At 39.5% G+C, this 25,130-nt stretch overlaps 1 protein-coding gene across 1 annotated transcript in view; it reads left to right on the top strand.

Moving 5' to 3' along the window:
- The window catches only part of KALRN (kalirin RhoGEF kinase), a 695,315-nt gene that overhangs the window by 282,204 nt on the left and 387,981 nt on the right, over positions 1 to 25,130 (top strand). The window contains 2 exon segments of the mRNA XM_042446189.1: positions 3,188 to 3,262; positions 17,120 to 17,234. Coding sequence (XP_042302123.1) covers positions 3,188 to 3,262; positions 17,120 to 17,234 — 190 coding nt within the window.

The following is a 25,130-nucleotide window of genomic DNA, read 5'->3' as shown; positions in this document are numbered from 1 at the left end:
TTACAGAAAAAGCAGCTGGGTTCACACACACACACACACACACACACACACACACACACACACACACACACACTTTTAGCAACTATACCCCAAATAAAATTCTAAAAATGGCTGCACCTCCAGGCTACATCCTTTAATGTTTACCCATCTTCAGAATTTGCCAGTGCACCTGATGAAATAACACTACAACATAAGTAGGAGGTAACAGGAGTTTCAATGGCTTATGATTTCGTACAGCATCAAATATAATTTGCTGTACCCTTTGATGGGGGAAGTATAATATGTTGGCTTTCTTGTTTGGCCCTGTACCTTTCTCTTCATTCAGACATGTACAGAAAGTTGTCTTTGTCTTTTTGAGGAATAATAGTAAATTATCACTTTGTCGCTTTGAGGAAGGCCAATGAAATACAGATTTCCTGCCAGTCCAAAACCAGGAGCATGTCTGCACTTTGCCAAGGTGAATGAGTCATTCTTTGGCAAACCTGAGGCTGCTCAGCTGTAGCTTAAGAGTCTGAGGGAGGACATTTTTGGTTGCCATGGTGCTCCAGGGACTGAATGCAATACATTCTCCCCCATCCCGTGTGATAGCAACCATACGGTTATAAATCCACCTACATAGTCAAGATAACAAAGGTTATGTACAAAGAAACATATAATTTTCTAGCTGAAAACCCAAGACATCAGGGCAGAAGACAAGCCATTCAATTAGAAGAAAATGTTTCTCCACTAGCCTGAAATGAAAATCTTTCCTTTCTGAGGGTTACCTGGCAGTATACTTTCTGCATTTTAATTTTTTCTAAAGAGATGTGACAAATACCTTTGGGTTTTTTTAATGCACATCTGAAAGCAGGGAAAGGAAATATGCTCTCTTGAAGCATGCTTATCCAAAGTGTCACATATTAATCCCAAAACAAACCACATTGGCAAAACTTGTGCCAATAATACAGTAGAAGTAAAGGACTCCATTTACACAAATGATTCAGCCTATAGAGCTAGAAATTCCAATAATGGATGTGATTTCCTGTCATTATTAGGATCTCTGCAAAAAGACAAAAATGAAGACAGGTACAGCTTCTTCTATCGGAGATCTGCAAAAGCAAATTCTACCCATGATGAATTTTACAGAGCTGTTCTACTTCCCAGAGGACAGCTCCTTTCCCTTAGAAACCATTCTAGGAAAAATACCCAAGATTTTACTTTATCTCAAGCTGGTTTTGTATCTACAAGATCTCATACTGTTATGTTAGAAAGGATCCCAAAATTTCCTGGAGAATTCATATCTCCATGGTATTCTCCCCTCACAAATATCACTCATGTGCCTCAGACACTTGAAAAATACACACGTCTCCTCCATATCAAACTTACTTATTTTAAAAATACGGTCTTAGCTGTTACAAATATCACTCAGAACTCTAGGAACTAAATTTATGTAGCTCCCAACTGTCTTGGTCCTAACTCCTGTGTTTACAATTTTTTGGGGGTGGGGGGTGGGGGAAGGCTTATAGAAGAGATGATTTATAACTGTCGTGTTTGCAAATCGGCTGGCTGACGTGGCTGGGAGCTAGGATGCAGCTGGGATGCAGTCGCTCAGCAGCATTGGTGGCATTTTTAATGCTATAATTCCTGATTGCATCCCGTAAGCAACTGTATCCTGGCAGGGGTAGGTCACACTTTTTTTGCCATGCAGTAAGGTCCCTAGAGTCTCATTGGGGTATCCCCTTATACTGCCTAAATACCCTAAAGGCACTAGATACCATCTGATCTTGGAAGCTAGGCAGGATTAGTTTTGGTTAGTACTTGAATGGGAAGCCACCAATGAATACCAGGTTCTGTAGGCTATATTTCAGAAGATGAATATGGTAAAATCACCTCTGAGTATTCTTCATTTAAGAAAACCCTATGAAATTCATGAGATCACCATAAGTCAGCAGGCAACTTGAGGGCACATACACATATACACATACACATTCTCTTATATGAAGCGTTGACTTTAAGTTTTGCAGTGTTATACTTCTCCTCTAGGAAGAGGATTCAATTATCAGAGTGAGGGCCTTGAATCAGAGACATGATCTGCTTACCTTTTGGTGCTTACCGCTTTCTCTGCACCCTAAGAAATCAGGCACAGCCAGGATCTTCCTGAGGCTAGGTGTCATTAATGTGTGCACTAGTGCTAATTTGCTAGACAATTGCTTCCTTATTTTGAGCTCTAAGCCTCAAGAGACCTAGGAAACCCTAGTTCAGTGGTCCCCAAACTGTGCCCTTTAAGAGATTTTGGACTTCTACTCCCAGAAGCCTCAGCCATGTTGGCCAATAGTATAGGATTCTGGGAGCTGAAGTCCAAAATCCCTTAAAGAGCACAGTTTGGGGACCACTGCCATAATCCTTGAGCTCTGTCATTGAGGAAGAACTTTAATTTATGGCATTCTCTCTTGCAGTATCTTGGTTTAGCTAAAAGAAATAAAGATTGCCACTAGTGACCTGTTCCATTACGGATTGATTCTCCCTTATCCAGAATTCAAAAATCCAAAATACTTCAAAAACCAAAACTTTTTTTATAGGTGGCTGAGATAGCGACACCTTGCTTTTGGATGGTTCAGTGTAGAGAAACTTTATTTCATGAACAAAATTATTTTTAAAATTGTATTAAATTGCCCTAAGACTATGTGTATAGGAAACATCAATCAAACTACTATCTTTTCATTGAAATCCAGGGAAGCTGTTGAAATTCTGAATTAGTGTGAAACATACTTGAATTTTGTGTTTAGGCTTGTGGCCCATCTCCAAGATACCTCATCATATATGTATATCCAAATACAGGTATTCCAAAATTCAAATAAATATACAAATAAAAATAAATAAAAATCTGAAACCGAAAACACTTCTGGTCCCAAGCATTGCCGATAAAGAGACTGAACCTGTAGTTATGTTCAAACCTGTAGTTATGTTGAAACCTCACTTTGTATTCACACCAAGGAGAGCAATTTGTGGGTATCATTCTGACTTCCATTTCTCTTAGAGGAAAATTGGTAATGGAGCCAAGAGTGTTTGATATTTTGTCATTTCCTGGCCCCCAGATTGCAGGAAATCATTTTATATTGATCTGGGGGAGTCTAGAAGAGAACACAAGAAGTATCAAAAGGCAAAATCCCTTCTAATCAAATCTTGTTATTTTCTTCTCCTTTTACAGGATCTTTCAGAAATGATGGCTTAAAAGCTGCTGACGTTCTTCCCATACTAAAGGAAAAAGTGGCCTTTGTCTCAGGTTGGTATACGGCTCCTTTCTTTACTTTTCTGAACTGTGGCAATGAATTGTACCTGTGAAAATGAGAGAAACATAATAGTACTGTATAACAATATAAAATATGACAGTTTTAGCATTCCATAGGCCTGTAAAATATTAAACAACAGATTCTAATCTGCTGAATCTTTAGTATTCAAGCCATGCAGTCTATTCTGATGTAATAAACATTATTATTATTATTATTATCATCATCATCATCATCATCATCAAATTAATTTGGTTCCTTGGAGACTGTTTTGGCCCAAATTTCCTCTTATGCACCGCTGTTAAAGGTAGAAGACCTTTTGTAGAAGACTTTTGTCAAAAAATGTATTGAACGCCTTTTCAGCTATTATCTTTTTTGAATTTTGCTTATAGGAGGGACATGAGAAACAAGCAAGAGGAGATACAGTGCACTGTAACAATAAGAGAAACAATACAGGATAGCCACACATATTAGGGAATAAGCTTCATGGAACATTCTCTCCAGCTTTGCCTACCTGTGTATTTTGCATGCTAGTAGGCAAGGCTTTAGGTGGTATGGCAGCAGCAGTGGTCTGTTGTGATTCCCTGACCCTGTAAACCATTCCACAATCTTTCCTTTTTCCATGTAGGTCTTTAGGACAAAAGAGGAATTCTGCTAGTGTACTTACTTGCTGCTGTCCAATAGTTTCTTTTTGTAAATTAGCTAGTGTGGTCTCAAGGGTAGTATAGGTATCCCTGGACTTCTTTTTATGGGGGATGGGGCTCAGCAAAAATGTTGACTTTGCCTAGTGGGAGTGACTCAGGGCTTCAGTGGAGGCATTAGGGTTGGTCCCATCCACTGTGGCAACTCAGAGTAACACACCCTGCTCACCTCCTCCTATCCCACACCATACAGAATCTTTAGTCATTTTTTTTTGTACTAATGTTACCCATTCCTTGTAATCCTTGCATATCATTCAATGTCATGGTAATAGTTGTAACATAAACAATTAACAAAATTAAAAGTATACCTTTAAATTACAATATGCACAGCCTCAGTGTGTTTACATATACTGTATACAGTTTCATGTGGCTGAAGAGAAATTTTGATTTTTTTTTAAAAAAATTAAAACCATAATTAATATTTTTAAAAATGCAAATTAAAAATTAAAATTTTATTTAAAAATTAATATATATATACACACACACACCCTGGACCTTTCTTTCTCCTTCCACAGAGCATAATCTCTTCAGCATTTTAATGGGATACAAGCAAATGCTACAGCCCATTTCTGCCAGAAACCAGATGTTTGAGGAGCAGTGATGTCATGCTCCTTAGGGTGTCACCTGCTGCGGTCTGAACTCCCCGCATGCCCTATGATGCCACTGAAGTGTGGTTGGGCTGAAATAGTCATTCAAAAGATGTTGTTGGATGTTAATGATTTACTGGTGATTCCTGTGAATTTTTCCTGCCACCTTGGCAGATGTTGTATCAAAATCATGGTTATTTGCTAGCTGAGTGAAAGGTACTATTAGTCCTGAGTGCCTTCTTTTGCTGAGTTGAACCAGTGTAACGAGTGGGCCAACACTAAACATCTGATTGAGTAGAAGCTTGGATGAAGCCTAACAAGCAATGGCTACAACCCATTTGAAGACCTATTGCATGAGAATGATGATGAAGAAGAAATGCTTTTTCTAGCCTCAATTACATTTTCAGCGCAGCTTTTTTGGGTGGTCGAAGGCTTATTCTGTTCCAGAAGAATGAAACATAGGCCATTTGGTAGCTCATTGTGACTAGTTTGTGGTCTAGATAAAATATATATCCATTAAACCTGGATACCAAAACTGGTACTGGATCTTTGATACAATTTCAGCTTCTGCTGTAAGTACTGCCCAAGGATGTTGACTTAGTCCTTGGAGAGACCAGGCCAACCACATGGCTGTCTGCACTTCCTAAAATCAGTCCAGGACAACTGACCAAGTAGTAAAGGTAATGATGAGCAGCTGTTTACAGTAGAGTGTGATTCACTCATGCCTAAAAGAGGCAATGATGAAATATTTATAAAAACAGAAAACATAGCAACCAGTCTCCAGTATTCTATTCTGTGCTTGGAGTGAGTGATGAAATTTGAGCGCCATGTGTTTCTGTATGAAGCAGATCACTTAGATCCATTTTTATCTGGCTTCAGACCTGGTCATAGCACAGAGACTCTTTGGGACATCTTGATGGTCAGGAAATAGTTGAATCTGGTCTAGGATAGTGTGTCAGTGTTGATTCTGCTGGGCTTCTCTGTGGTTTTGATACCATCCATTTTAAGAGCCTTGTCACATGAGAAAAGAAAGCTGCAATGGAGTGGGAAAACAGCATCTTTTCCCATGCCTCTCTACATTCCATTGAATCATTTCTGTTTTGTATTCAAGGGAGACAGTCATAAAAGTGTGTCTTGTGGGTGCTGAAAAAATTCATTCAACAAAAGGCATGCTTCGATAACTGTCTCCTTCAGAAAGAGAATGGAAGTGCTATGGCATGCGGAGAGACACAAAGAAAGCCGCTACTTGCCTGCTCCATTTCAGCTTTCTTTATTCATGCTATAAGGGTCTAAAACTGACTGGGGTAATTTATTTTGTACTGGGCTACCTTGTTTTATGGTGACTCCATTTCTTCTTGGAGAGCAGATTTGCAAGGTGATGCCAAGGGACTCCTGTTTGACGCCATGGTAATTAATATATGGTGTCTCTCGGGATCCCATCTTGTTCCCTGTATTATGAAACAGAAATGAAAGCACAGGAAAAGATTGCCTGGATTTAGAACTTGAATCCATTGTCCACCAACTGACACTAATTCAGAATTTCAACAGCTTCCCAGGATTTCAATGAAAAGATAGTAGTTTGATTGATGTTTCCTAGCCTGGGGAACAAGATGGAACCATAGGTAAACTTAATACAGAGAAGACAGAGATGCCCTTGGTCAGTCAAAAGATACATCTTACTATAAGAATTCAACCTGAGTTGACTGGAATTAGATTTGCAACTTTGGAATACTTGGGTACCTGTTTCGAGGAGAGCATTTGCACAGCTGAGTGTATTCCTGAAGAAGTCAAATATGACCACAGTGGTATAAGTAAGTGCCTTCATTGCAATGGCCTTCTCAGTAACTACTTCCAGTTTATGGAGCATCTTGTTGAGGGAGTTTGGGATACCTCCATCTTTTTTATCCTTTGTAGATATTTAGATTTTTAGAGTGTCTTAGCTGAAGTAGATTTTTAAACTAGATATTTATCTGTTTTCTTTTTTAGTTGTTTTTGATTAGTTTTTAATTGATTTGTTTGTGTGCTGTATTAGTAATCTGGTTAGCAGCCTTAGGTAGCATGTTGCATTTGATTGATCAAATATAGGCCCGGTACAGATTCGCCCAAAAGGGCGGGCTGGGGCCGCCTCTCCTTGCTGCATAGAAGCACCGCAGCAACCAAATTGCATGGCGCTGTTACATGAAAAAAGGACCGCTAAAAAGCGGCTCTTTTTTGCACCGCCATAAACAGCTGGCAGTGGCACGAACACGTCGCTGCTGCACGGCTCCATTTGGATGCCACGCAGTAGTGATGGCATCACTCTGTGCGCCGTCTCTTCAGCACCGCACAGCAAGGATGCCCTCCTCATTTGCGAGGGACGAGGGTCGTGTGGGCGGGGCGCCCCTGGGCCTTAAATATGATTAATAAGTACTGGGATTTATTTCCATGTCAAGGCATTTTTGGATAAGTTACAAAGTATTGGTTGTTAGTTTTAAAGCCCTACATAGTTTGGGTCCAGGTCACCTATGGGATCACCTCCCATATAATCCACCCCATACACGCAGGTCCTCTGTCATACATTTACTCCAGTCAACCAGAACTAAGTTGGCAACTGTCAGCCAGAAGATTTTTTCTTCAGCAGTCCCTGGACTGTGGAATGATCTGCCAGAGGAGATTTGACAGCTGAATACACTGTCTGAGTTTAAAAGAGCACTAAAGACCAGTCTCTTCTGGCAGGCTTATCCTGGTGATTTTAAAATTGTGAATTTAAAATATGTATGTCTTATTTATCCTTTTAAAGGGTTGCATGTTTTAATCAATGTGTTTTTAATTGATGTTATTTATGCTTTGTTGATTTGTTGTTTCCTGTCTCGATCCATGGAGAGAGGTGGGTAAGAAATCATCATCATCATCTGTTATTATATAAAGTACATTTTCTCTAGAAGAGTCACAACAATACTACACTAGTCAAAACCCCATACCCCCTCCCCTTTTTAAAATGAATTTGGATAACATGTTTGAAAACACAATTGATCATAGTTAGCTTTCAGAATATTGCACTTTTTGCTTTGAGACATGTGTGGATATCAGAAAGGAGGTGGCATTCTATCCCGCTGTGTCATGTGTTACTTACTCTTTAAGTTTCAGTCTGGCCTGAAGTTGCTCAGGTTGCAGACTGGAAGAAAAAAAGCTGCCCTCAGTCGATAAATTCATCTTCAGTTTCTTTCAAAGAGGTGGCAGACAAGTGCATTCAGGACATCTCTTGTCTGATTGCCTCTCTGTTTTGTCTCTTTGTGAAAAGGCAATCATTTCTGACCCAGCCAGCTCAATTGCAGCCTTGCCATCTACACTGCTGCCTCTGTCAACGTTCTGCTGATACAATAGATAGAGGCAAGGCTTACCAATGACTTTCTAAGATGGAGTGTATGTATCATTGCTGTCTATTATGACAGACTAAGGAGCACCATCCTTTAATCTGGAGTTCAAGTGCTGTTCTGAGTACTCAGCCCTGCATGTCTGTGGAAGAGATCTCACAGAATGTCTGCATCATATGACTCTCTGGGTGCATGGAAAAAATAATTTGCCTCTCCACTTTATTCTCCTTCTCCGTTTCATATCTTTCCATATCCTTCAAGGTCGTCCTGTCTCTTTGGGCCTTTATTTCCTCGTACGCTTATCCCTCTGACAGCCGGTCCTCTTAAAAGATTCTCGCTATTCTTCCTTTGCAGCTCCTTCTGTTGGGTCTTCAAGTCAATTCTGACTTACTGTGACATTATCATAGGGATTTTTTTTGGAGAAGGTTTAATTTTTATTTCATTTTATTACATATTAGGAATTTTACAACCCATCAACATATAAAACATATAAAAACAGCAACAAAATTATAACAGCTATGAATAACCAAGTAACAAATCAACTACATTTTGGATATGATTAGGAAGAATAATAATATAGAGGGAATTTTAAAAAGTACATAGTGGGGTCCTAATGTTGGCATGATCCCTACACAGTTGAGTCATCATGTAGAATGTCTTTTCAGAATGTCCAGTTACATTATGAAGGTTGTATCTGTCACAAATTATTTTTAATGTATTCAATGAAGAGAGACCATTTTTCAATAAATGATTTTTTTTCCAAATTTTTGATTGTCTTGTATTGTCCAGGGGTTTCTCCATCAGCCATATGTCCTATGTTTTCCTCCACTGATTTTCCATTAAAAGTTTGCCTGTTTCCCAGTTCTTAGCAATTTCTGATCATTGCCATCCTCTAAGGCTGAAATAATGTTACTTGCCCAAGACCACCCAGTCGGGCTCTTTGGCAGACCAGAGATTCAAACCCTGGTCTGCTGGATTCCTAGACCAACACTCAAACCACAATACCACACTGGAGATTATTATACCCAGAAATCCTGCAGGGATAGATGCAGGATTGAAAAGTAAAAAGCCGGTGTTATTGCACACAGCTGCAGCTGGGTGAGTGCAACCCATGTGTAGCCCAGACCCCAGCCACACTTATCCAGCAGCTTTTCAAACATGGTGCGATAATCTCTAGATTCTCTCCTTATATTAGCACACCTTAATATAACTTTCACACCTTTGCAGGACATTTAAATGATGTGAGGAGTACCCCCTTTCCCCCCCTTAAAATCCATATATAAGGCTCACTTTCCACAAACCCATTTGTTTAGCCCTTTAGTCCTGGATTGGGGGATAGCAGGTTCTGGAACCAAATCTGGGCTCCCTGAGCTATGAATGTTGCCCTCTTGCCTACCAATGGAATGTGTTCCCTTAGGGCTTCTCTGAAATCAAATTTTCTTAGGCTGAAAGACATTTGTAACCCCTAAACCTTAAATAATACAATTTTGTTATGATCATATTGATTCTCTTGCATCTTCTTTTATACTTTCATACTTGCCTCTTCTTTAACCTCACATGTTTCTTTTTGTTTTGTTTTGTTTCCCCCACTCTCAGAGTATAAATTGGAAGTTCCTCCAGGTAGGTTTGTGTGTGTGTGTGTGTGTGTGTGTGTGAGAGAGAGAGAGAGAGAGAGAGAGAGATTACACCTAAGACCCCAGTGCACTATATAAACATTATTAACAACATCATGAATAGCTTTCTTTGAAACCCAGCTAAGATATTTGTGGAAACTACCCTGAATGTTGGCCAACCTGCACATAAATTTGGCAGTGCTTAGTGAATCTATTATCAGGAATGAAGACGTTTGGAAAGATCTGGAGAGTGTTATGTAGAAATCTTCCCAAGACTGGAATGGACATGAGAAAAAGGAAATGTAGCATACTATCATTTACACTCATTTTAAAAAAACCACCATGTGAGACAATTATTTATGAAAACTATGTAATGTTTCCAGGTACTCATAACTAAAATTCTTATTCAGTTGTTCATTAATTGCTGACATGCATACAAGCATTCATCCCCAAAACAAGTCTCATTTGAAAAGTGCTCAGCTGCTGCAAAAATGAATCAAATGCTTCACCAGGGAAGGTTCCACAAAAATGTTATTCTGTGAAAGGCAACTTCTATGTACTTTCCAAGCATGTCAGTCTCATATCTTGTCATATCTCATTTCAAAAGCATATATTAAATTCTGATGTTTATAATATCTGACTGTCTACCTTTTGAACTGAAGAGGCAGCAAACCAGAACAGATACCACTTTTGTGATAAACAGTTGTGTGACTGGCTTTTTAAAAGTAATGAGCCAATGTGAGGTCCCAATATGGATCAGGATGAAGGGGTGGGTGGTATGGGATTGTTAATTCTTTCCTCCCTGCTATGATCTCAGTCTGAATACAGAAATACTAAAATTTAATTCATAAAATTACAAAGAACAGCCTGTTCATATTTGTATATATAGGTGTGCCTATGGTTCATGGATTTTAAGTAATTTTAGCTCCTGTAAAATGGTGCATTTAGAATTAGGAATCAGGAATTAGCAATGGATAGGAGAGACAGGTTTATTTTAGAAAAACAGATTCACTATTTATTTTTAATGTATTTTATTGGTTAAATTTGCATAGGGAAGATCACAGTGAAATTCCTGACAAAGTTGAAAATTTTGGAAAAAATAAGTGGGGTTGCTGTTGCACAGAGATTTAAAAAAAACTGGTGAAGCTTTTGTAATATTAAAGCTGTCAGAAAATATAATAAGAGAATTTTAACATGCAAATGTCTGTATGTCAGATTATTCTAAGAAGTGCCCAGACACAGCTAGTATGAATGGTGGAAATCCTAAATTCAGAGTTCTGAATTGGGATTTAGGAGCACCCTTAAGCAGGCTTGCCCTTAGTCAGTATTGCTGACATAACACCAAGCTGTAGGACCAGAGGGTAAAGAGAATTTAAGAGAAGACGCAAAGGGAACATTCAGCCCCAATAATCCTCCAGTTGTGATTGGCCACCCAAGTCAGCTTCACTTTTGATAAAGCCCTCCAGCAGGCACTATTTTCTTGTGCATGTGTTTCAACCAAAACTGTAATAGTATAGCTCTTGTTGGTCATTCCTCCCTGTATCATTTCCAGATGTTATCAAGGCATGCACCTGTTTCCAACCAGTTTTCTTTAACTAGTTTCATCAGGGTTAATGAGGCCACATATGTTGACTTGCTTAGCTCCAGTGCTTTCTCTGGAGACCAGTAAAACTAGAGAGGGATCAAACTTTCACCCACCTGAATTCCTTTCGCTTATAAACCTGCTAAAATACAGGCTAGAATTAAAGCTAACTGAAAATTCCCCTGGAATCTTCAGAGGCTTCCAAAGTCAGATTCTCACAAGACCTGTCTCTCTCCTCAAATCTGCCATGCATTTAAAGTCACCAATGTGATTGCTATTGAATGAGAATAAATACAGTGAGACGAGTTAAATAGCATATGTGATGGTGATATTATTAATAGCGTATTAAGAAAAGGAATATGTAGAGGTATTGTGCCCATCAACACCATAGGGATTAGTTTTAGCATGTAGTCCATTTGCCTTTGTTCCTATGGCCATAATAGCTTGACCTGCTGAAGTTAATTTCATAAAAGTATTTTTGAACATAGCTGAGGTGGGTTGGTGGAATGGAAATGCTATAATGGGGAACCTATGACCTTCCAGGTGTTTCTTTTTAATTTTAACTCCCACCATTCTGTATCTTCAGTCATGTGGTTGGGACTGTTGGAACTTGGACAAAATAACATACGAAGTACCATCATTGTATAATAGACAAGGAGATAAAATACTCACATATGCTACCCTGATTTACATGGGGAAAGGGTGGGATGTGGCAAACAAGTTACCAGGATATTGATTGTGTAGCACACCTAACCCAGAAACAAATTTGGATCAATCAGATTCACCAGTTACGTATTGACGTAACTAGAAAGTAGTGAAGGTGAGTGATGTGGATAGGGATCCACACCTCCAAAACATATGTGTAGCATGGAACACAATTATATTCTGGATTTTAATTTCTCTGAATTTTGAGATGCCATTGTTTTCTAAAAAATGGGCAAAAACTAAACATATGTATTTTAGGATAAATACAAATAGCTATGCAAATTTGACAGAGGAATACACACACATACACAAGCATAAACACAACTGAAATTTTAAAAGTGCAGAATAGGGGAAAATATAGTGGCTTAGATTCATGAATGCATTAAACCTCATCCACACCTCTTACCCTAACCATGGGTTTGGCCTGCTCTGTTTATTTTGTACATTACCTGAAAATGTCTTTGATATTGAACTAGGGCAGTGGTGTCACTATGGAAATGTGGGGTGTGTGGCTCACACTGGGTGATACCTCAGGAAAGGGATGGCATCTGGTTGCATCCTCCGCCAGCTGCAAGGTTAGAAAGGATGATCATGACTCTCCCAGCTTTGCTCTGAAGGAGGGTGTTGTTGTGGTGAATGAGAAAGACAGCTGTACCCTTTTGACCACCACTCCCTGGTAGCATCCCAGCTCCCCCTACACTGGTGACACCAGGGGTGAGGATGCGACTGAACCAGGGTAGCTAGACAGGATGTGGCCACAGTGTGAAAGAGATTGTTGTGAGAGCTCAGTGTTAACTAGTCTTAACTTAAAGGAACATAGCTCTTTTCCCAAAACAGCTTCATAAGTCCACTGTATACTGATCTGTTTCCAGGCACAGATCAGAGTGCTGGGCTTGACCTATAAAGCCCTGTACAGCTCAGGCCCAGGCCATTGGAATGTCTGTATATCCCCATTGGAGCCTGCCTAAGTCTACTTTCCAAGGCTCAATTAGTGGGGACTTGGGAGAGAGCCTTCTCAGTGGCTGCTCCCAGGCTTTGGGACTCCCTTCCAGGCAGAGACATAGCCAGAATGTTGGGGGGTGGGTGGGCACGGCAGTGCAGTGGTGCACGTACACCATGTAATATTTATGTATTGCAATTTTTATCCTGTATTTTGTATTTGTCATTGCAATTTTTACTGTACACCACTATGATCAACACGGAATAGCGGTCTATAAATAAAACTTATTATTATTATTGTTGTTGTTGTTGTTGTTGTTGTTGTTGTTGTTGGCATGCACACCATTCATTGTATTCCAGCACAGCTTCGGATGGGGGAGTCTGGACCCCATGGATAACACTGCCCCCTTGGCTACGTCACTGTTCTAGGGGAGTTTCAATATGCCACCTCTCTGTTGTCTTTTTGTTTATACTATGCTCCAGCCTTAGCTGACCAGGCTGGAGTGGAGTGTAACTGGATGTGCTGCTTTAATATGCATTGTATATTTTAAATGTTTAAATTATTTTAAGTTTCAATGTTTTAAAAATAATGTTTTAACTGAGTATACTATATAATTAATTTTTAAACCTTTGTACTTCATACTGTTTTAACTGTTCTGTTTTAATTTACACTGGTACCCCGGGATACGAATGCGCCGCCTTACGAAATTTCCGGGTTACGAAAAAAATCCATTCAAAAAAACTGTTCCGGGTTACGAAGGTTATTTCGGGTTACGAAAAATTTTTTGGTGCTTTTCGGCGCTATTTCACACGAAATCGCGGCTTTTCCCCATTAGCGCCTATGGCTTTTTCGCCTTACGAAGTATTCCGGGTTACGAAAGCGGCGGCGGAACGAATTAATTTCGTAACCCGGGGTACCCCTGTATATTGTAAGCCACTTTGACGGCCATTTGGGAGAAAAGTGGGATAAAGCAGGCAGAGAGGCAGAGAGAGAGAGAGAAGGAAAGGTGAATGAACAAGGAGCTTTTAATGATGAGAATGCAGAGACAAAAATAAGCCTGATCATTTTGTTTGCAGTCTAGTTTGTGTCTCCAAAAATCTCACCCTTGTGCTAATAGCCATGGAATATGTGATTGCTTAAATCAATGGCCAAAAAAACTCAATTTAAGACAATATATTGAAAATAAGCCTATTGTTTTGACAATGAGTAAATATAGCTGACAAACAAAATGACATATTCTATTCCTTTAACTCTCCTTGTAGGAGCAGCTCATAAGTCTTGGTATTATTTCTAGGGGAGAATAGTATTTCTTTTGTTTATTCAGGTTTCCTGAACTTTGGAGTGTTCAAATTGAATTGTGCAGTTTGATGCCATCTTAAAATTAGTCTGACCACCCCTGACAGCAGGCCTCCTGGAGTGCTGTGTCCAGAGTCCAAATCTGTTAGCCAAGAGAAACTCCCGACTTATGATCATCTTGGATTTTTTCCATGAGCAGTCAGTTTTGAGGACTTAGCTGAGACACACTGGAAATCAGGAGAAAGGGTGTATCTGCTTTAATTAGTATTAGACCAAATATAAATAGCAGGAGCCTGGCTTTGGTCCATTCTTGGCTAACAGAAAGGAGTTCCTGCTTATTGTTTCTTTCTTACGTTCCCCATTCAAGCTTTGAGAATCATATTTCTTTCTTTTCCAGCTTCCCTCCCAGCCCCTTCACCTCATTCTTACCCTAATTCAGAGCCTTTCCCACAGCATTTCTGCACATCAGTTCATGAGGAAAAAGTCTGACCATGTCTGTAGTGCACTGATGTGTGCAGGATTATTTCTTGCAAATCATCTGCACTATTAAATACTGATGGATATATTAAAAACTTAAGAAGGGACAAGATGAAACAACGAGTTGTCTAATGTATGAGTATAAATGTCTCAGACCTGTGAGAATATGTTCTCTTGCAAAACTGAATATAAAGCAGAAGTTTCAGGGTAGGCCTCCTTACAGCTCAGTCCTAGCTGTGACTAGTACCACCCACAAATATAATTAAACCCAGCCTGTCAAGACCCATATTTTATTACAAGATTTTGTGTTAAGGTTTCCATGGAAATAGGCATGACATAGATTGATTCACTCCTCATTAGCAAGATACAAACTGTTTAGGATGAAGCATCAATTATTTCAGAAGAATCCTGATCAGAGAGCTGTTGTTCAGGTCAAAACAACAAGTGAGAATTTAACCTCTAATTCAACTTAAAAGTGAATAGTCGCTCATTACAGAAATGTTGATAACTGTGTTAGTGTACAGTGAGCTTTCTAGAAATATAATTTATTTTAAAACAGCAAAAGCAAGATTTTTTCATCATTTAGGAATGTAGCCCTAAATATGATGTTTCATGTTATGTGCAAAATTTCATTTTTCTATGCATATTAAGTGCTCAGTACATTGGAATATTGTTTAATAATGAGTCTGTGGATAATTTTGTTTTCCAGATCTTCTAGATAGGGATGCAAAGAATAGTAAAAAATAAAGAAATCTTGATTCAACAGGGTGTTTCCACACATTGAAGGATTATGTTGAATAAATTACCATTCCTAAGAGATTTCATTAAGAACGTGCCCATCCTTCTTTCTGCCCCACCACCCTCACAGGTCCATTTGGTGGAGACACAGGAGAGGGTCTTCTCAGTGGCTGCTCCTAGCCTCTGGAACTCCCTTCCCAGAAAGACTAGATTGGTATTATTATCTTTTCACAAGGAGGTATACCCCCCTTTTAGTAAGGCAGGGCTTTGTAATGGACTTTTTCTTAGGAAAAATAGGCTTTGTATAATGTGCTGGACTTGTTGTTGTTGTTTTTAATAGTTTACTGTATATACTTGACTATAAGTTGACTACATGTATAAGTTGAGGGCAGGTTTTGGGGCCAAAATTATGGATTTTGCCATGATGCATGGATAGATCGAGGGTAAAAAATGGAGGCTCCTTCAGTGTGTGTATATGTGTGCACACAGCAAGGGAGACGCTAACTGATGTTTCAGTGTTTCAACTTTGGTTTCACCCTTGATTCCCCAGACAGCCGGAGAGCGTGTGGCAGGAGAGGGAGTCTGTTTAACAGCAATCAGTCACCCAGGACTCTTTCTGCTTGGCTCAAGAGAAAAAGACGCATGGGGAAATCTAGAAGAGCTGCTATCACATTACCATACTGACTCATAAATAAGTCAACCTGGGATTTGGGGGTCAATTTTGGGGCATAAATTTTTAGACTTATTGAAAACTCAGTATGTTTTTAAGTGATTTTAATTTCATGAGAGTTTAATTGCTTTTAACTTTTGTATCCTGTATGTTTTAACTATATTGCTTTAATGATCCTAAGTTCCATACTGGGAAACCACCTTGAGTCCCATGCGCTGCTCATCCTCCTCATCTTCATCTCTTGCGTGAGAATGAGACAATGGGCCTTTTATATTTTGTCTGTGCTGGATGTCTTTGTGCAATACTGTCCCCCTCCCCTGTGAATCAAAACACCCCTACTTACAGCCTCCACAAAAGGACAGGTTTATTGTTTAAAAATATGCAGACAACCCATCAGGTTGTTGCAGATATTTTTGCATTTTTTAAAAAAAAATTAATATGGGGAATACTGAGGCTGAGAGACACATCTATCCAAACAAACTAGTGAATCAGTGACAGGAGATTTCATAGCACAGCCAATCCTAAAAACTGGCCAAGTTTCAGTGACAGACTCCTGTTCAGCACAACAGCAACAGTTTTGGGTCTATTTCACAATAAGACTCCAAGGCTAATATGCCTAGTGAAGAATACTTTTAATTTCAACAAGCTGAACAATCAGTCAGGACTCAGGACAGCAAAGAGGGAAAACAAACTTTCCTTCTTTGGTGTTGTTGTTGTTGTCTTTTCACTCTGTGTTTCCCTTTGAGGAGTCATCTCCTTTTATCTTTTCCCCAGGGTGGTGAAAGTGCAATCTTCATATCTCTATAGCCATTCTTCTCTATGTGTTCTCTAGGTTGATGCTTCTGGAAATATGTATAGGGCTGCATAGAAAATAGTATTTTGATGGTTCCAAAAATGTCTCTGTACTTGTTCTGTACCTTCCATGGGATCTGTAGATTGTGCAGTTATTACAGATAATGTGCATGTGTGCATCCTTAAATTGTGAACACAAGCTTGGTAGTCATAGGTCAGTTCCCACAGAACCATCTGTTTTACTTGCAATAGGAAACATACTCCGCTTAAGTACCATAAAGCAAGAGGAAGTTTTATCAGGAAGTTTCATCTCAGTATTTACTATTTCTTTTCAGTTTGACTCACATAATGTAATGTGCTTCCTGATTCCTTTTCTAAGAATCTTTTATTTTTCTGCAGGTGGCCGTGATAAACGTGGCGGTCCTATCTTGACATTTCCAGCACGCAGCAATCATGACAGAATAAGGCAGGAAGACCTTCGGAAACTTGTGACTTACTTGGCTAGCGTACCGAGGTAAAAGTTCAAAAGAAAAGCATTGGTGGAGAGAATATATTGTTGGCAAGCTGTTTATTTCCATGTATTGGCCTCTAGTACTCTTTGCTCTGACTAGCAGGGAAAACAGTACTTCACTCTTTCACATATCTTCCTATTATTTCTTATCCATCCAAATGGGATAGGGACATATACACACATACACAACCACATCAGAGAAGAACAGAAACTGGCTTGCTTAAATAGAGTTGGCGGTTTAGCTTCATTTTTGTTGTATGCACAAAGCAGCCATTGCTTTTTTATTTTATTCTATGCATGCATATTAGAAAAAGAGAAAGGGGTCAGGTGTGGGTTTGTTTTTTGTGCACTTTCACTAACACGTGTTGCATTTATAACTTGAATGTGGGATTCAAATTGGCTAGAGTAAACAAAAAATCTGCTCCAAAGTGCTGTTCCTCTGCATTATATCCTTCATTTAGCAATTATGAAAAGTGGCATATTCTAGACTAACCTCTACATGTTTGCTTAGAAGAAAACCATGATGTCTTTAATTGAAGTTTTCTTTCTTCTAAATGTTATATCTTTCTGTAATTTCAAAACTTAATCCCAACATCATGCTGATGATACAGTGCTAGTGCGATAGAATTCTCTTCCTCTTCCCTCCCATCTGAAACCATTGGAGGTTCCCTGAACAACATCTCTGAAAGGCATGCATGGTATCTGCAATGGAAAAGGAAGATAATTAGGTCCTGATTCCCCTGTTAATGCTGACTTTTGCTCCACATATGTATATGCCTTCTAGAACTAAGTCTTTGGACAAGATTTACAAAAAGAACAAAAATCTAATAATGTACCAACATACAATGCAATTTGTAATCAATGGCAGACAGAGCAGCATTAAAAACAATAAGAATATTTTGGTTTGCAATCTTAAAGCCACAGCATTTAGTTTAATAGTTCAAAGAGAATAACAGTTGAATTGCATTCTTACTTTGAAACCAGGGACAGGAGTATCTGAGACAAAACTGTGTCTATACTAGGAACAGGGATGGGCATATTTGCCCCCATTCAGTTCTATTACTTTGTGGTCTTGATCTGCCAAGCCATCTAGTCTTCCTATCTTCATGTTTAATGTTGGGTCCTTTCCAAAAATTTTGAAAAATTGGCCCATACTCTGCTATAATTACTATAATTTTAAGCATTTGTCTCCTGCTGCCCAACTACTGTGCATCGATTAAATCACAATGTATTTTTTTAATTTTTAATTCTTTATTGAAACATTTAATAGAGAACATAAAATAACATTGTAACATCCATAGACATATACAAATTATCTAAACATATAGACATACTTAAAACATTACATCCAATACATCCCCTCCTCTCAATGTATTTTTTTAATCTGGTGGAATGATAGCATCAGAAAGGAATTTTGCTATGTGATTTAAGCAGTTCACATGCATAGATAACCTATAAAGGAGGAAAAAGACACATATTGTTATGTTTTTAATGTTTTAATAGCTTTTGGGTAGCCCTTTTAAATTTCAAGCTAACACCCAATGCAGAGTGGCCAGTCAACTGAAATGGAAGCCGCCACTGAGCCAATAACTATCTGTAATGGTGTGTTTGCATTTTTGTAAAATTGTTTATAAAAAGCATAGAGATTAGGTATGCTATAACACAGCCCATTGAGGGCTCTGAAAAACTGATGGAGAGCATGAGAGAGAAGTAAGATTTTTTTTTCCTATGCTTTTTTCCATTCCCGGGCTGTTCTGGGAGAGCATGGGTGTTTTTTGGGGGGCATACTTGCTATTTCTACCTACAGTGGTACCTCGGGATACGAAATACCCAGGTTACGAAATTTTCGGGATACGAAAAAATCCCATAGGGAATTATTGTTCCGGGTTACGAATGTTTTTTCGGGTTACGAAAAAACTTTTGGTGCTTTTTTCGGCTTTTTCGCACGGAATCGCGGCTTTTCCCCATTAGCGCCTATGGCAATTCGGCTTACGAAGGCTTTTTGGGTTACGAAAGCGGCCGCGGAACGAATTACTTTCGTAACCCAAGGCACCACTGTACTGTATTACCTTTGTGCTCTCTTAAATTCTCTCTGGAGATGTTGAGGTGCTTTTCTTTTCCCCATTCAGAAAACAAAGTAGAAAGATGAGGTAGGGGGAAAACAACAGCAAAAAAATCCTCCTGTAAATATTTGGCACTTTGACAACACCATAAATGACAACTTGGTACGGGGAAGCTTGTGTACAGAGTAACAGAAATAAAAAAGAACTGTGGAGATGGCATACAGAGCATAGCAAGCACAGTAGGTTAGGAAGATAGCAGGATTTATTCTCTGCTGTTATTCTCTGTCCAAGCCTACCCTGAGGGCTGCCCTGAAGGCATTTATAGGAAAAGGAGTTATCACGCAAGGTCTAATATTGGACGCTGAACAGAAAAGCGGAACACAGCAGTTTAAGAGCCTTTTGCTGGACTGGACTGTTGAGGCTTGATCTAGAAGGGGTAACAAATAACACAAGTAAAAAATCTTGAAGGACAGGATCCAAAACTTGCATCTCTCTTGTGATTTTATTCTTCCTTCTCTATCTGTTCTGGCTGTCATGAAAAAAGTTCTTGCTTTGTTTCTTAGATGGCAAAGGAGACAGAATAACTTGGAAAGCCTTGCTTTCCCACTGTTTATATACTGTAAAGATATCTTTATCAGCTGTAATATAGCAAACCTGGATTTCATTTACATGGAAAGAATGTGAACCATCTAAATGATACCATAGCAAAGTGATCAAAGCTTGATAGTTATTTGCTGATGTGGGAAGAGTTTGAAGTTAAATAAAGGGGGAAGGGAAGGTGGGAACTTAACCAAGGAAATAGAACAAACATTTGGAGACTGAGAAATCCATCAGCTGGATTATACATCCAGTATGGAGTGCTGCATGATGGGCTGAGCTCCCCTCACTAGGCCCAGCTTCTGCCAGCCCAGCAGTTTGAAAGCATGCAAATGCAAGTAGGTATTTTTCAATGAGAAGGTAGCAGCATTCATGCTGGCCACATGACCATCAGAGCAGTCCTCAGGCAACACTGGCTCTTTGGCTTAGAAATGGAGTTGGTTATGACTAGACATTCATGTCAAGGGAATTCCTTTATCTTTTACCTTTAGTAAGTCTTCAGATTTAATTTCCTGAGGAGAGTCTTGCTCCTAGGTTGCTTCAAATGGCTTTGCCGCTAGTTCCTTGATGACTTTTATTTTTTAGCTTTTTAATAATTGCTACCTTGGACTTTTGCCATCTAGTGTTTCTGTGTGTAGAATTATGAATGTAGTTTGGGTTGAAAGAGCAGTAGGTCAAATTTCCATGACTAAAAGTCAAATAGCAGTCAGTTGCACACCAGATAATGTTGCAGTAAAGCTGCCTTTTTAGATGGTATCCTGTTTTGATTGAAATGTAGGCATAGACAGTTGACCCCTAGTACTGCTGTACATTGATCATTGTCACAACCACTTGTCCCAGTCTAAACTATTTAACAAGCTTCTTGCTTTTCCCTTGGGATTTTAGTGGAAATAGCTCACATCAATGCTATATTTTCCACACATACACTTTAATGTCACAGGCAAATTAGTCAGACACTTGCTTAGATGTTTGCTGTGATAATGTTTCTTTTAGTTAGTGTAAGATGTTAAAAAGACTGGACATACAGATAATCCCAAGCAAAGCTTTTTTTTTAAAACATCCTATTGCAGTGATGGTGAACCTTTTAGAGGCTGAGTGTCCAAACTGCAACCCAAAACTCACTTATTAATTGCAAAGTGCCATGTCCCTCTGGTTTTCTAGTAACAAACTCTGGCAAACTCTGTGCTGGGGCAATGGCACATGTGCCCACAGAAAGGGCTCTGAGTGCCACCTCTGGCACATGTGCCATAGGTTCGCCATCACTGTCCTATTGGCTGCAGTAGGCATGAGGCAAACACTCCTGTTGCAATCAGTGGGATTTTACCGTGCTTAACCAGATATCAAGGCCAGCTTTGTTGTTTTGCAGTATGTGCAGCCCTTACCTAAAATTCCTAACTATTACTTGCATGCCTATTAAAAGATACAGATCCCCAAGTCCACTAGTTTATGTATTTGTCTTGTTAGATTTTGTTTATGGTACCCAGCCAGAAAATATTCCTGCTACAGACGCCAAATTGATTTAAAATCATTAGCTCTGCTTGAGCATTAGGAAAACTAGATGAATAAACACAATGACAGTGAGGATTGCTTTAGCCCAGTGGTGCTCAAACTTTTTACCTTCGGGACTCCTGTTCATGTCTATGTGTGGAAATCACGCGCGCACACACACACTTGAGGTAGTATATGAGTAAAAATATTTTGTTTATATAGTGTGCATATTATCATTCATACATTCATGTATATTCATATTTTAACATTTTATAAAGAAATAACATCGTTCAAATTAGAACACATGTGAAATTTGGGAGGAGGAGGAAATCAGGGTCTCCAAGTCCCATTCCTCACCTTGATTAACACTCATGCATCCCTAGGGGTCCTGCCCCACTGTTTGAGTACCACTGCTCTAGCCCCTGCTATCCTGGCAGGAGAAGAGTCTTTCTGAAGAGCAACATTTCATCTGTCCCTCTGAAATGCTTGTTTTCCAGACTCAGAACTGGTTCTGCTCTTCGCAAAGTCACTTCTCATGCAAGGAATGCTATGCTGGGGTTGGGAGAGCACTAGAGCACTCCTGCTTTTTGTGTGTTTGTTTTATCCATTTGTATGATGAGTTCATGGGCTTGTTGTAGGGCACTTAAAAGAGCGGAATTGGTAATTTTGTTGGATGTAGGGGATGCATATCTTCTGATGGCTAGTGGGAGTGGATTCCATTCCAGAATTTCTATATTGTTCTGGTTCTCTGTGCCCACCTTTTTTATTTATTTAGAGTATTTATACCCCACTCTTCAACCAAAAAGGCTATGAGAGTGGTTTACAGATTGCTAATTTGACAGTTCTGTGCCTTCAGGTTTACAATCTAAAAAGACAAGACACAAAAGGAAAAGGGAATGAGAGTGGGGAAAGGGATGCCAGTTTTTCTCTCCCTCCAAGGCCAGGGTGGTGGCAGATGGAACAGAGAAAGGGCCATACATGTACACCTACATCTATCCTCAGTTGCATAAACATGTATTAGACTGATTTTAGATTTAGATTAACTCTGGCCCAAAATGCATAAGCCAAATAAGGTGGCTTCCAGCTGCTTTGGGGGCATGGTGTTCAAACCACCACCATCATCAGCACCACCACCCCTACCATTATCACCTGCAGAAATCATACAGTACAAACAACTATCATACAACTGTCTTGCAATTTCATATATTGTGAACTCATAAAGGACCCTATCACATAGAGCTGAAAGAGTGGCTTACCTTTCCCAAATTCAGCATTAATTCGGGAGGCAGATGATTCCTATCACACCTAAATCGCCGCCAAATCACCGCCTGGGTCTGGAGTGTTTTTCTGTCTCCCTCTGAGGTTACAGATTGCTATCTGAATTTTTTACTTTATTTTCTTTCTTGTTTTTTTTTTAAATAAAAAGAGATAATGGATAGAAATCCTTAGTAGAAATACTGGTCTTCAGTTTATTACTAGATTAAATAGTGAATTTTTTCTCATCCTGTTTCTGTGGGAGATTTGAGAGTGGAATTAATGGATTAAATTGAGCATCTTATTTACTTATTAACTGAGAGAACTTTTTATATTTGTTTGGGTTACTTTTGTTTGGTTTCTGAGGCTTAATTATATATTTGAGTGGACAGATCCCATGAATCCTTTTGTAACTTAATTAAAATTGGTCTGTTCCCTTTCCTTGTATGGGAGACTCTTTTTCTCATTCGTGAGGTTGGCAGAGTTGTATTTTTTAATAGCCAAAGTGCCCCAGAGTTTGGAATGCTAGAGTGAAGATTAATTTGTCAATTCATTGTCATTGACATTAACATTAAGTCACTTGCTGGATTTATCTATTAGCATTGACATTTCCTAACTGATCATAATTCAGGTGTCTAATGCATAGTACCTCTTAGATAGTCCACTCTGTTACATTTTAATTGTTATCCTTATTCTATAATGTCAGTATTTTTGTGTAGTTACTTCCTTTAAAGCAGCAGTTTTCAGCCTGTGGGTCATGAGCCCTTTGGGAGTCGAACGACTCTTTCACAAGGGTTGCCTAAGACCATTGGAAAACACATATTTCCCATGGTCTTAGGAACTGAAACACCGGCTGGGGATCACCTCAACATGAGGTTTGTGGCATTAGGAAGGTTGAGAACCACTGCTTAAGGTAATCCATGAATCACATTTGAAACCCCAATTGGGCCAATGGGTTCCTATTAATAAATATAGCATTCTCCAGTTCTGCATGTTACAGAAACCTCATAAAAATTAATATCTGAGACTTAAGAAGTGTTTTGAAATAAGTAGTTAAGTATAAATAGTTATATACTAATTACTTTAATAGCCCTTTCCAAAGATACTTAACAGATTAATTTCTCAGTCAATTGACACTACTAAAGCTTGAAATAACTACACTTCTCCCTCTGCATCATGGACTTAACATTCGTGGTTTTGTTAATTTACAAGGTCAAGGCCGCTGTGCATGCACAGTCCTCTCTCCTGGGCTTTCCCCCTGGGGGGAGCCCAGGAGGAAGAAGCTGGAAAGGTGTGTGCACTAAGCCTGCCCCTTTCCTGGTTAGATCGCTGCCTTGTCCATGCACCGATCTACCCAGGAAAGGGGTTTGGAAGGATGGATCCATCCCCCCTCCCAGCCCTTTTCCCAGGTGGATAGTGCCTGGGCAAGGCAGGCACACCTGCCCAGAAAGGGACAGGGAGCCAGTTAAAAGGATGGAAGGGCAGGGGAAGAAGAGGAGCACACACCCCTGCTCCTCTTCCCTCACCCACCATCTTTTCACTTGGCTTCCATGCGGGGGGTAGTGGGGCGTGGGGGGGTTGTTCACAATTTTTCACATTCGTGAGGGTCTTGTTCCTGTAACTCTTATGAATATGGAAGGCCAAGTGTAGTTAATTTTAACTAGTATGTTACTCTTTCCCCTTTCTGCTCAGGTCTTCCAGAGTTGCTTACCACTTGCTTTAACTGGATATATTGGGAATTCTGTTTTAAGACATGTTTGGGAACCATATCACTAAACTATGGACTGTCCCCATTTCATATTTACAGTACAAATTTCCATCAGCAGAATAATACAGTTAGCAAATATATCATCTAGCACAACCCACTATCCTGTATAGGAGTACTGTAAATTGTCCAAGCCATTGCATCCCCCATCACCATGTATAGATGTGAGAGCTGGACAGTGAAAAAAATGGAAAAGAAGAAAATAATTTCATTTGAGATATGGTGATGGGGAGGAGAGATGAGGATGCTGTAGGTGGTCAAAATGACAAGCAAATGGGTCCTTGAGCAGATTAGGCCTGCGATCTCACTGGAAGCCAAGATGACCATGTCGAGGCTGTCATGATTTGGTTACATCATGAGAAGGCATGACTCATAAGAAAAGACAATTATGCTACGAAAGGTAGAAAGTAGAAAAAAAGAGGAAGACTGCATGCCAGATAAAGGTAAAGATAAAAGTATTCCCCATTGACAAGGTAGTCAAGTCGTGTCCGACCACAAGGGGTAGTGCTGATCTCCGTTACTAAGCCAAAGAGCCAGCGTTGTCAGAGACTACTCTGTGATCATGTGGCCAGCATGATTGCACAGAACACTGTTTGCCTTCCCACTGGAGTAGTATCTACCTAACTATCTACTTGCATTTGCATGCTTTCGAACTGTTAGGTTGGCAGAAGCTGGGACTAATGATGGAAGCTTACCCGGGCTTCAAACTGCTAACCTGCCAATCTTGTAATC

This window comes from Sceloporus undulatus, chromosome 1, assembly GCF_019175285.1.
Source record: "Sceloporus undulatus isolate JIND9_A2432 ecotype Alabama chromosome 1, SceUnd_v1.1, whole genome shotgun sequence".
In the NCBI taxonomy this organism is placed as follows: domain Eukaryota; kingdom Metazoa; phylum Chordata; class Lepidosauria; order Squamata; family Phrynosomatidae; genus Sceloporus; species Sceloporus undulatus.
The sequence above is the reverse complement of the archived record's forward strand: the minus strand, read 5'-3'. Positions and strand labels throughout refer to the sequence as shown.